The sequence below is a fragment of the Eublepharis macularius genome, chromosome 6 (assembly GCF_028583425.1).
Source record: "Eublepharis macularius isolate TG4126 chromosome 6, MPM_Emac_v1.0, whole genome shotgun sequence".
In the NCBI taxonomy this organism is placed as follows: Eukaryota; Metazoa; Chordata; class Lepidosauria; order Squamata; family Eublepharidae; genus Eublepharis; species Eublepharis macularius.
Genome location: NC_072795.1, coordinates 42,824,013 through 42,836,910, shown reverse-complemented (window position 1 = coordinate 42,836,910; position 12,898 = coordinate 42,824,013). Strand labels below are relative to the sequence as shown.

At 42.2% G+C, this 12,898-nt stretch overlaps 1 protein-coding gene across 1 annotated transcript in view; it reads right to left on the bottom strand.

Moving 5' to 3' along the window:
- SPHKAP (SPHK1 interactor, AKAP domain containing) overlaps positions 1–12,898 on the bottom strand; it is an 81,606-nt gene that overhangs the window by 9,646 nt on the left and 59,062 nt on the right. Inside the window, exons 5-8 of the mRNA XM_054983389.1 lie at positions 8,336–8,470; positions 6,951–7,211; positions 2,943–6,685; positions 1,355–1,543 (exon numbers count right to left, since the gene is read on the bottom strand). Of these exons, the coding sequence (XP_054839364.1) occupies positions 1,355–1,543; positions 2,943–6,685; positions 6,951–7,211; positions 8,336–8,470 (4,328 nt within the window). The remainder of the gene's footprint in view (positions 1–1,354; positions 1,544–2,942; positions 6,686–6,950; positions 7,212–8,335; positions 8,471–12,898) is intronic.

Genomic DNA, 12,898 nt, shown 5'->3' with positions numbered 1-12,898 from the left:
AGTGACAGACAGAACTGCTGCTGTTCTGCTTCTCAGTTCTTGTCCTACTCAGCAAATCATTACCAGCAAAATAAGACGTGGATGTGTTCACTAGAAGTACACAGCCGATACACATCTTACGATGCTATGAATCAGCAAAGAACTACCTCTCGCTGATGGTTTGATATGACAAAATGGAGGTTCCATTTCAGCCCGTAGTCTTACACAGGAAAAAACAAACACACATAATGTAAGACTGATTCATACATGCCTATGTACCACTTTGGAATCTCCTAACTTGATGACATCACTTGTTAAATGGCACCAAAGAGGTGAATTGCATATATCAAAAAGGATTGTTTCGGAGGTGATAAGAAAACTCTGTAATCTGTGATAGCTGTTTCATATATATGCTGGTCTTCACTTGATCATCAAGTAATTACCAGTCTTATATGCTTTTGCCCTCTCACACTGTACTCAGAGATGCCTCTGAGTACACTCCCAGAAATTCAGATACCATTGAAAGTGCAAGCGATGAGGAGATTTGGTGAGGGATTTTGTTGCTCACCTGATTTTTTACAGACCAGGTATCCTGATCCCAAAATACAAGGATTTGTTTATGTGGAGTAATTCACATCATACGAATACTGCAAGGAATGATTAGCTCTCAGTGTAGATTATTAACCCAGATGTGACTTCTTGACCTAGAGTGAAATTAGCCATTGTTTTCTTTGGAAGCAAGAGCTTTGAGAGGTGGTAAACTTGGCTCCTTTGTTTCGGGTGCAGCAGCCACACAGATTTCGATTGAATACTGGGAATCATTACAAATTGCTGAGCAAGGGACAAACTGCCTAGAAGAGAATCCTCTTCTCTTGGCTGAGCAATTCTAGTGAACTCCGTCATAATGGGGTCGCATTCATCTACAGGTTCTCATCCTGAAACTTTGCTCTTGGTTTTCTGTGATCACAATGAAATGGTAATACAGAGGAACTAGGAAGGGGAAGAAGAAACCTTACGTTCTCCTTGATCTGGTCATTTGATACCCAAAGTTTATTTTTCAATCATGCCCCCCCCCAATAGAGAAAGAGAGATGGGTTCCACAGAGTAAGATGTAAATGATCCAAAAGTTCATCTATAAGATGGGACAGACAAAAAATGAAATCTAATGTGCTTCTCTGAGGATGTTCTCTTTGCAGAAACAGGAAACAATTGCTTGGGACTGGGTTGCAATTTCTTTGCATGGTTTCCAAATACTGAATGGGGCATCTTGCAGCACTTGCCCATATATTCTAATGGCACTCATTCTGAGCAAATCACAATAAAAACATTTATGCAAGTGATTATATCCCTTGTGGATCAAAGGGCATACAGTTACCTCATTGATCTCTCACTGAGTTGCAAATAGCTGCTTGTATCTTCTGGATTGTCCTCATCATTTGCTAGATGACACCAGCTGCTGCTGCCTGTGCTTTCATCACTGCTGCTGAGAGGCACTGGAAACTCCTCCGTGGCTTTGGCCTCCACTGAGACTTCAGGCTCTGGGCAGCTTCTCATACTTGAGTGGCTTTGACTGGGAAAAGAAACAATAAGACATTGCTGAGAAAGCAAATGGATCTGTAAGAAAATATTTTCTGCTTCAAAACACATGGACCAAACATTTTTGATCACTTTTGATTTTGAAAAAACAACAGAAAATACTTATTTGTTTTGCATTTTTTCCAGTGTCCAAAGTATAACCCATATATTGTATGAGGAATGGTCTTCCAATTAGTGAGGTTGCAACATTATATGACCTGCTAATTCATTAAACAATCCCCATTACACCCTGAATTGCCATATTTACTAAGATGATTCTCAGAAAGGATCTTGGAAATGAACAACAACAGAAAGTGAGTCAATAAAACACTTTGTGCACATCATTGGTATATGGGATGACTCATTTCACTTCACAGTGAGCAACAGAAGAGGGTGGGAGAAAGGACTTTTGGTGGAGTGGGTGAGGGCACTGCAGGTGCTCCTTCTCCTGGGGCACTTAAAGGGATAAACACCACCTCTGGTTCAGGACCTGGCCACATACAGAGAGATGAGTGTGAACATGCCACTTTACACAAACTAATAGAAGGCATTTAAACAGACTAACCAGGTTCATCTCTCTTTTCATAGGATAAAAGAATGAATGAGCTTAAAATGAATGAGCAAAATATCAAAATATTTTCAAGAACTGCCATGCATCTGAATTCACTATTCTTGAGTTGTATTCTTAGCAAAAAATGATTTTCAGAGAAGAAATGCCCAGCCTACCATATGTCAATTCACACCTCTAAATAAATCTGTTCTCATTGGACCGGAACTGGATTAATCATTCTGTGAAGTATAAATTGCATAGCAGGGTCTAAGCCAAATGGAAGAGCCTGGTAAATGGCAATTATTGAAGAAATTACCAATAAGAATGCCTGCCCATCCAGATATTTATGCTAGGGATGTAAAGGGGACGATATACTGAAAGACAAAAGAGAAGTCTCTATCTGTGCTTCCTATAACAGGAAAATGCCTTGATGTGAAGCAAAGTGTGGTTCTGTACCACATGTGCTGGGTATCTATGGCTCATTAGTGCATATACCCACAGTTTATCCATAGTTAAAGGTTATGATAGACATGCAAGTATGGTTTCCCACCCCCCTCCACCATGTTCACATTAAATCTGCAAAATGTGAAATGGCCATCTGAAAACAGATGGCTTGGCCTGCAGGAGACACAGAACTCCGTAAAAATCTGGCACATTCTGTGGGGTGGGGCAGCAGAGAAAATAGATATGAACAGAAACGTGAAATGCTCTGAGTGTGCGTGTATTTCTGCCTGCATTTTTGCAGGCCTGCCCTATGTGTTGGGCAGAGATGTGTTGGGCAGTACAACTTTCTCATTCACAGGGCCCCGTGTCTTTGTCTGATCATCAAGATTCTTACCTGCTGTTTGAAAAGGATACCATGTGTCCTCCCAAATCTGATTCTGAAAGTTTTCCTTTGTTGAATGGCTCCTTTGTTTTTCCAGAGGAGATGTTAACTTGAATTAAGGGTTCTGGGCCTTTATCAAGGTCTTCTCTTTGATCAGTTTCTATCTGAATTAAAGGCACTTCCCTTAGGCATGCAGAGGAGATTTTATGCTTTGTGGGAAACACTCCAGAGGATGCAGAATATTGTCTTTTTACATCTAAGTCTATTCTATCTCCTGTTGGTTTAGAGCTTTGCATCCCTTTTGGGATGAGACTTTCTTCTGAATTATCTCTATTTGTAGAATCTTGATGGATGGCAATTAAAGTTTTCCCACTTTCAACAATATTTGCAGCTAATCTATTTGCGTATTGTTGAACATGCAGTGGAGAGTCATGGGGAGGCTGTTCAGGTTCTGTAATGTCTCTGTCATCTACAATTATTTTGTTCTTGCACATTAGAGCTTTGATGGAGTTTGCCCAAGTCTCGTGAATCAGCATGTCAGTTACCTGATCAGACCTGCATCTTTGGTACAAGTAAGAGTCTGATTTGCAAAGCCCAGAAGAGGACACGGTGCTGACGGGCTGTACGCTTAAAGAATCCTGATGACCATTGCGAGAAAAACCATCTAATGATTTTGCCTTGATGGGCACATTTACGGTTAGCCTTGAAGCTGAGGATCTGCTGTCAGGCATTGAGGACTGCCTAAAGCAAAAAGGTGATCGCTGGGAAGGAGGTAATAAACTGCTACTCCAGTCCTTTGAATTCCTTGCAGAGAGCACATTCTCCTTATTTTCTTTTTCTATTTCTTTAAGCATGTATCTATAAAACTCTTCTGTTATGCTTTCTGTGCTTGACTGTTTGGATGGGCAACTCGGCCGCACATTGAGGTGGCCATTTTTCTTGGATACTTGTTGCAGTGCGGAAGTTAAGATGTTATTTGCATTTTTCCCAGCATAGTAGTCAAGTAACAAATCAAACTCTCGGCCTTCATTTTCCATCTGGTTGACCATAAATCTGGAAAACTCATCTGTAATACTTTCACAGCTAGACTGCTTAGAGATGGAGCTTGTTCTGCTTATTGGTTGCCCTAAGGTGTTCATGAGACCCAAAGTATTGGCACCCCCCCTGGAATCTAAATCCTCTTCAGGAATGCTTTCACAACTAGATGCATTGACTTTATTCCACCGGTCACAGTGCAGTCTATTTCGAGGATGGTTTGGGCTCTGCCACACATTATCAGCCACAGAGATTTCTGCTAAGTTCATAATTTTAGCAGCCACTTCATTGGCAAAACTAGAATCTGGAGTGTCATCAAGATTAATGGATTCATCCACGACCCTATTCATAAGCCTCTCTTTTAGCTCAGGATGCTCATCTGTTTTTCTCTTGATTTCACTAAGCCTAGGTGGCCTGTGTTTTCTCACAACTGATCCATTTGACTGTGTGGTTTCCTTCTTCCTTTTGATAGTACGGCATGACAAAGCCTGAGGCATCAAATATTCACTTCCTTTCTTCCATGCGCAGAACCAGGGTTGCTTGCCATTTGAATTGTCAAGGCAAATGGCAGCTATTTCTGTTGCCATGGAGACCACTGTTTCTGCCAATTCCTCTGCAAAATCTGTTATGCAGTATTTGTCTGTTGGGTGCTTCAAGTGTAGCAGAGGTTGGGAAGGCAACAAAGCTTGATTACCCAATAAGGACACACTGAGTTGAGTTTCACTGTGCCATGCTTCATCACAGGTGTGTTTTTCCTGACCTTCGGTACTTACTAGAGCACTAGAAGATTGCAGTTCCTGAATGCCATGTTTGCAGTCATTTCTAGTTGTGGTATTTTCCCTGTCAGTAAGTTCTTTCTTTGTTTGGTTATTGCTGGGATTTGCAGATTTGGAACAATCTCTTGTAGTCCTTTTCAAATATCTTTTCTTGGGAGATGTCCTTCCAGTAGGTGAACTATGACCACTGGTTTTAGGGGACAGATCTGTATGAAGCATGGCAGATTTCTGAGCAACTACAACAACTTCTTCTTTGATGTCTTTCACTGAATTTGCTAAAGACACAAGTTCCTTGTCAGAATTAGTACCAGGGGGAGGCTCACTATTGGAGTAGATTGGGGATGGCTGTAATACCTGGTTCATTGCTTCTTTTGGATGGCTGTCTGTTACTTGCCAGCTAAAATTTTCTTCAGCAAAATTATTTGTACCTTCTCTAAGCTGTGCAATATCACTCATTTTCCTACAAGTGAAATACAGCACATTAAAAAGCAGATTATTTGTAGCTGCAATAAAAAGATCCTGGCTGTTCATACTGATGTTTCTGTCTGAACTGGTGTTAAGTTGCTTCTTCCTGACCTCCTCCACGGAGTGCCTCAGAATTATATTAGACACGTTTTGGGCAAGTTCATCAATAATGACTTCATCTAAGTGTGGAGTTGGTGGCTTTCTCACAGCTTGAACTATTTTCCCATTTATGGATTCCATGAACTCGCCTATATTTCTGTATGCTTCTGGATTTGTTAGCACTAAGGATGCCTCTTTGAACAATGCTTGCGCAATGCTACTGTTCAGATTCTCCATGCTACTCCCTATGGCTATACTACAGTGGAGAGTAATGGCTGCTGATGCCTCAGCAGCCGATAAGAGTCCACTTGAAGTTACAGGATATGTGTCATCTTTTTTTTCACCAAGACCACAGACAGCAACAGCACTTGCTACCTGAGTCATTCCACACAGGGCAGATGGAAAAGAATAGTCCTCAGATGAACAGTCATTGAGGCTTTGGGTAAGATTTGGCTCTAACCCTTCACTATCAACCATATCATTTTCAGAGTTCATTGGTTCCTGTTCTCTTTGAAGTTTCTCCGCAGCATGTGGGCTTGAAATAGTACCAATGACTGTAGCTGCACAGGCCAAAGCTACTTCCAAAGTACTTTGAGCACTACCACTGGATGTGTTATCTTGGACACAATCTGCAACTTCTGTAGGCGGTTCCATTTCAGAGCAAGGACATAGATTAGAGCTAGACCCAAGCCATTCAGATATGTTTTCAGAGCCATCTGGACTCTGAACTATGACAATTTTGGGAAGTTCATTCCATGGCCGGGAAGCCATGTCATCTTCTGTTGCACATGTGGCTGAAGTTAAAGAGTTACCAACAGAGATGCTGATGGCAGCCTCCTCGGTAAAAGCAGACTGGGACAATCTGATAAAGGCATCCTGCAGTACAGACTCTGCCAAATTTGTAGCAAATTGACCTGCAGTTGCTTGTTCATTTTCCATAGGAGGATGAAGTTTTATTTCATCTCCACACCCTGATGTGTCTAAATGACTGTTTTGTTCTGCTGTTGCATCGTCCAAAGAAATCAATTCCTCCTTTGCCATTATAGCATCTTCTGATACATCAGAATTGTCTGTATCACCTCTAGAGGAGTCTTCCAGGTCATCTGCATTCGAGGGTGGCTTAGATTTCCCAGCTACGGTAGCCTTCCTGTGTGGCTGCTTAGCAGCCTTAATAACAGTTTGTAAAACACGATCTTCACCCACAGCCTTAAAGTCTTCCTCAGATGAACTTGAAGTCCTAGCTGGAGCTATGCTGCCTTTGTTAACGTGACTTGCTTCTAGAGTAAATGGCAATCTGGCCTGTTTGCAGTGTAGGATTTCAAGTCCTTTCCCTTGAGACTTTTTGAACTCTGCTGAAGGTTCTGTGACATTTAGCTTTTCCTGATCTGGAATAAGAAAAACAGTATGTTAGTCTTTCCATAACTGTCACTTCCTGAAAGGTGAACAGCACAAAGTGACATGAGCTGGAGAGTGTGGTCATCAGGTATAATGATGCCATATGCAGCTCCCGAGCAATGATATTTAATGGCACGAAAGAGTTTTATCTCATTATATTGCTTTTAAGAAGCAATTAAAAGTATGCACCAATGAACATTCAGCACCATTTCTACAAAACACAGCCACTCTACATCCTCGACTGCCGGACGTTACCATTTTTATACTCATCAGCCTCATTCTCCTCATCAAAGTGTTCTGACGCTGTAAGAAAATCTTCTTCTATTGAGGACACTGAGCAGTTGGTATCATCCTCAGGCTTTAAGATGCTAGCCTCCACATTCAGCTGCCTCTCCTGAAAAAGCTCCAGCCCAATCAGGAACTTGTTTATTTCAAAAATGATGCAGCTTGCGTTGTTCTTTCTGTTTCCTCTTGCACACTGAACCAGACAGACATCTGCCAGCCAAGAACACTGCAGGGAGGGGGGCGGGGGAGAGACACATGCAAAGAGTTATGCAATTAGAAGGAAAACAGAATTTTTGTTAATATGTTCAATCTGTCTAAATTCTTCCTGCAATAAAAAAATACTTGTAAAATTTGCTGAATATCTGAAGGAAGGCATAGTGTTTTGCTTTACACGTGGCAGATACAGGATCAAGAGGTTTCGTGATAGTGTATGTTTTATATATAATGGATATATTTTGGTGTTTGATATAATGAATATTTGTTATTTCTTTTTCTTGCTACACTTTTTCAGTACATTTCAGGCTACTGCCTTCATCATTAGAAAAGTCAAAGGATGTCATGTCATTTACAAGGAAAAACTGGTACGAATTTGCCAAACCCATTTGCTAATCTCCTGCTGATAAGCCCCAGTACAGATAAAGTTAGTCAAGAGAAAGCCTCATTGAACCCAATGGAATAAGTTACCCATGATTAACTGAAGGCCCATTACTTTCCATAGTACACAGTCATAACTAACTTAGCTGGATCAGAGCCATGTCTTTAATTGCATCGTAACAGTTCCTGAAATCAGCAGCATACCAATAAAGTCCCAAAAGCCATTGCCTTGCATGCTATGATGCCTTCCTACCCACTGACGGAGGCAGAATCTCATTTTGCTCATGTCATGAAAACAGACAAAGAAGTTAAGTACACAGGCAGCTTGTCTTATGCTTCAGTGCAACTAAAATTAGAATAAAGCTGGATAAGGGAAAGGCATATTTGTTATCTAAAATGCATTGATTTGATTAAGCATTTTTAAAATATAATTTTATATAATTTAAGTGCAGGATGTGTTTTGGTATATAGGTATATTTGGGTATATGTTTCCACCTATATTTGCTTTCATACTATGGGCATGTGACTTAAGCACTAATTTCAATCTTTGATCTTGGATTTCTGTACATGTTTATAAATAACATACACATACGTGGGCTAACAACAAATATAACTGTGTTATATATGTAAACATTCTAAAAACTTACTCTTTTTTACTCACAAACATTTCTTTGTAGTCCTAATTAAAATTTATCCTTATTGGTTGCCTGCATAAGAATACATGGAATACTATGTGAAGGCATTTAAAGTGCATACCTGGGGTACTTCAAAATCAGCCTGAAGGTTCCCTGAAGTTAATCCACTCAGCAGGATAATTTCATTCTCTTTTGGTGTCTGTACATTCATAGAGCTGATAAGTTTTGGAAGATTTGGCGAGATGCTGATCAATCTCTGCAGTAGAAGAAAAGGAACATGAGGTATAAGCATAAGGTGGTTCCAGGAAGTTATTTGGAAGACAAATTCACATTAATGTGGCCACAGGTAGGTCTAAAAATATAGTCCTAAACAAGACTGTTAGATGTGAAAATATAGCTCAGGAAAGAAATGTAGGATTGTCAACATGAATGTCAATATTAGTCAAATATTGGTCACACACCACATCATATACACAGCATGTAGTACATTGTTCCATTGTTCAGATTGACTACATCTAGGGAATGATTTTCTTGACTATTGTTTTGCTTATCTGAGTGTTGAACTGTGCCTTTCAAAGCAGGGTTTTTGAAAAAAAGTCCATGACTGAGAAAAGCTCAAATTTAGGCTGGAAGATCCACTACAATTTTATCATGCCCCACTTTATGGGTCTTTAAAATGGAAGGATCATGAAACCGCCTATGGGTGGTTTCTCAAGTCAAGTTTCTCAGTCTTATATATGGGAAAAATGCTTTCACTTTCTGGAACTGTATATTTATATAGATATTAATTGAATATTTGCACTTTTTCAACCTCTGGTTATAGAAAGCAGCTGGAGAAAGAGTTTCAGCTAGTGTCTAACCACCTGAAGGCATGTATGTATGTTATTTAAAGTCCACCTTTTTCAAGGTGGATTACAGAGTGTAAGTCAATATGATCAACAACTGGGATATTCAATAAACAATACAATAGAGTATGGATTGCAAAAATTTGAAAGCAAGCATAAATTTGGGTATAGAGATTAAACATTGCTGAAACAAAAGATAAGTAATTTGACATGACATACTAAATGACATGGAAACTCCCAGTAGGATCATATCTACGCTGCCTGACAGAGCTCCATAGTATAGTTTACAGTCACTGTCCATTTTCAGAACATTTCTCTGTCATTTCTTATAGCACAGCCTTATTACTAGAGTAAAAAGCCCTCATAAATAACTCAGTTTTGCACAGTTTGCAGAAAGCCAAGAGAGTGGGAGCTTCCTTGACCTCTTCAGGCAGGCCACTCCATAAAATGGGAGCCACCACAGAGCATGCTCTCTGGAGGATTTTCGAATTCAAAACACCAGGCTCTGACCCAGTGTGTCTATACCAAGGCTGCTTGCGCTCCCAGCAGGAGGTGGTGGGTGGCTGGGGAGGTTCCACACGCTGCCCTGGACACCTGCCATGCCTGACCCATGGCGGCCAGGGGTGTGTGTTGGTGGCAGCGGTGGTGGTGGCGGTGGCGTGGGGCTGGCCGGCTGCAGCAGCTGCGGGCCAGGCACACCAGCTCTGTGGCACATGCCTCCGCCCCGGCACCCCCTTCAGCGCCTCAGTGCCCACGGCGCCCGCCTCACTGCCTCAATGGTGGCGCCAGCCCTGCCTCTAGATCCAAAAGAATTTGGTCAAATAAAATAGGCACCTAGGAACAAAAATGGTTGGAATGGAAAGGCTAAAAATTTGTCATAACTGCCATTTAGAAGGGAGATTGTCTGACTTCCACTGATCTCTCTGAGGCACTTCCAACATCAGGCCCTTCCTTTTGACCTGAAAACACCACCCAGGGAGTTCATCAGAATCCCAGTAGCACTGATAGCATGGGTAGGCCGCAGAGAGTGGGGCCTGCCATTACTGACATTCCTACCAACAGAAATTTTCCCACCAAAAGGAGAAATGAAAGTGAAAGTGCACCTCATAAGTCCCAGCTGAAAGGAAAGAGAAATAAAGGAAAGCTCCCTTTTTTTTTTACCCAGTTACATGATAAATATTGACAGGATCATGGCATCTGTGAAGGCTACCTCTTGTGCACCCTGCCCATCTTGGCTGCTAAAATCTTGTAAAGACCACATAAATGAGCCCTTGAAGTCTCTCATAAATTAGTCATTTACTCAGGGCACTTTCCCTCAGCCACTCAAAGAGGCAGTCATCTGCCCACTGCTTAAAAAAATCACCCCTAGGCAAAAACGATGTGGCCAATTATCACCCAGGTTCTAATCTGCCCTTTCTGGGGAAAGTGAGAGAGAGAGAGAGCAGTAGCTGACCAACTCCAGGGATTCTTAGATAACTCTTGGGCTCTAGACCCTTCTCAGTCTTGTTTCGGGCTGGCCTATGGGATGGAGACCGCTCTGGTAGCTATAATTGATTACTTCCGTATGAATATAGAAAAGGGTCATGCTTCTTTTGTGTTCCTCCTGGACCAATCTGCAGCCTTTGATACAGTAGAGCATACTGTCCTGTTGTGGCAGAGGTAGGTATCAGGGAATATGCCTCAGACTAGTTCAAATCATCCCTCATGGAATGGACTCAAAAGGTTGCTGTTGGTAACAAGCTTTCTTCAGTGTAGTAATTATCTTGTGGGGTTCCAAAGGGTCCAATCTTATCCCCAATATTATTTAACCTCTATGTAAAGTGTTTAGGTGTGTGAGACTCCTCTAGGGTGGGGTCTGTTGTTTGCCCTTCCACCATGGTGCTGCTGCTGCAGCTGGCCTTTGGGACCCTTCCTGCTGTTGGCTGCTTACCAGCCATCCCTCTCATGGGACTTGCTCACCCTGTCGAAGACTCCCTGGATTGCCTCAGAATTGGCAGATGGAAGGCAAGGGTTCTGCCACCCCAGGCTTTGTTATCACCATGGAGGCTGCCCTTAGCAGACAGGGACGGTCCACCTTCTCTCCTCCTTGGCCAGGGGTACAGAGCCCTCTTTATCCCTCCCAGCCTAAATGATGTCCCATCCTGCTCCCCAGGGTTTTCTCCTCAGGGTAAAGCTTATTATCCAGACTAAGGGTTGCCACAAGACTCTGCCCTACCCCCACCCCCATGCTTCATTCAGGGCCCTTGCCTGGCTCAGCCCACTGGCATTGATTGCCAGCCACATCCTTGGTCGAGAGCCTTCTGCTGTGGCGTCAGATGACACAGCAGCCCAGTGGAATGGGCCTGACTGTGCCCATGGCCGCTGGCCTGATACATGTTGGACTGGCATGGGAAGCTGCTGTTGGTGGCAGGCATCATAGCAGTGTCTCCCTTGCCATCACCAGGGTTGAGGACCTTGTCTTCCCTCACAGAGGCAGTGCAGCCCCTCTAGTGGGTGCTCCTCCCTCCATGGTCCAATGTTGCACTTCCCTGCTGCCTCGGCCTGGTTGTCCTAAGCAGCGTCCTGGCTGTCTTGCTGCTCTGGCTCCAGGTAGGTGCGACTGGGGCACTGTGGGAGGGAGATTGTGAGTGGCACCATCCAAGCCACACTCTGGGCTGGCTCTGGACAAGAAGAAATTATTCATAGCTATGGAACTGGATGTCACCAATATGCAGATGATTCCCCAGCTCTATATATCTCTCTACCCAAATCCGCTGGTGATCCACTAGAGCTCTTGAGTCACTGCCTGAGAGCTGTGGTCCAATGGCTGAAAGGAAACAAAACTGAAATCCAGACAAACAAAACTGAAATCCAGACAAAACAGAAATGATGCTGGTTGGGAAGGCATCTTGAAGTACATTGTACTTCCGACTTTCAATGGGGTTCAATTGACACTTGCTGACTCAGTTAAGAGCCTGGCTATTTTCAGCTGAATCAAATACTGTAAAGGTCCTCCTGACCTGAATGTCAATTCTTTTCAGGCACTGATATTGCTGTTAGGTAATTGAAACTTTCACTTTATGATTCCCTATTGAGTAGCACTGAGATGTCAAGTTACAGTACCCGCTAAATACAGCTAAACTGTTATAGCTTGGAAATTTCTGTATATCCAATAAGCCATCATTGTGTAGTGGTTAGAGTACTGGACTAGATTCTGGGAGACTCAGGTCTGAATCCCCATTTGCCATGGAAGCTTTGTGGCTGATCTTGGGCCCGTCACAATTTCTCAAAATAACCTATGTCAAAGGGTTGATGCGGGGATAAATGGAAGAGGGAAGCCATTGGGAAGGAAATAGAGGTAAAAATAATTCTAAAAATCTTTAATAATATTAATCAATCCCCAATGCGGAAGTACTGGAATTTGCCTTTTAAGGGTACAGCAGTTGAGAAAAGCCAAGAAAACTACATCAGGGTTTTGTTTAGAGTTCAGTGATAGAAATGTATGGATCTGTGTGTATGTAAGAGAGGGGGGGGGAGAGAATTAAAAAGATAAAGTATCTAAAAAGCCAATCTGTGCAACTGTTATCACTGGACTCCTCACCTTAGTGGTTAGAGCGAGCTCCCATTTGCCCATTACCATGTCATAAAAAGAATGATTAAAGTAATCATCTGTATATAGTCCAGAAAAAAAGGAAGATAAGAAGAGAAGTGTGGACAGTTTTCAGGCATTTAAGAGGACATGAACTGTATTCTCAAATGTCAGGAGAAGAATAAACAAGATAAGTAACAGGGAGATTAGAGTAGCAACATTCTAGAAAAAACTTTGAACTATGAGCCAGTTCAGATATTAAAGGAAACAA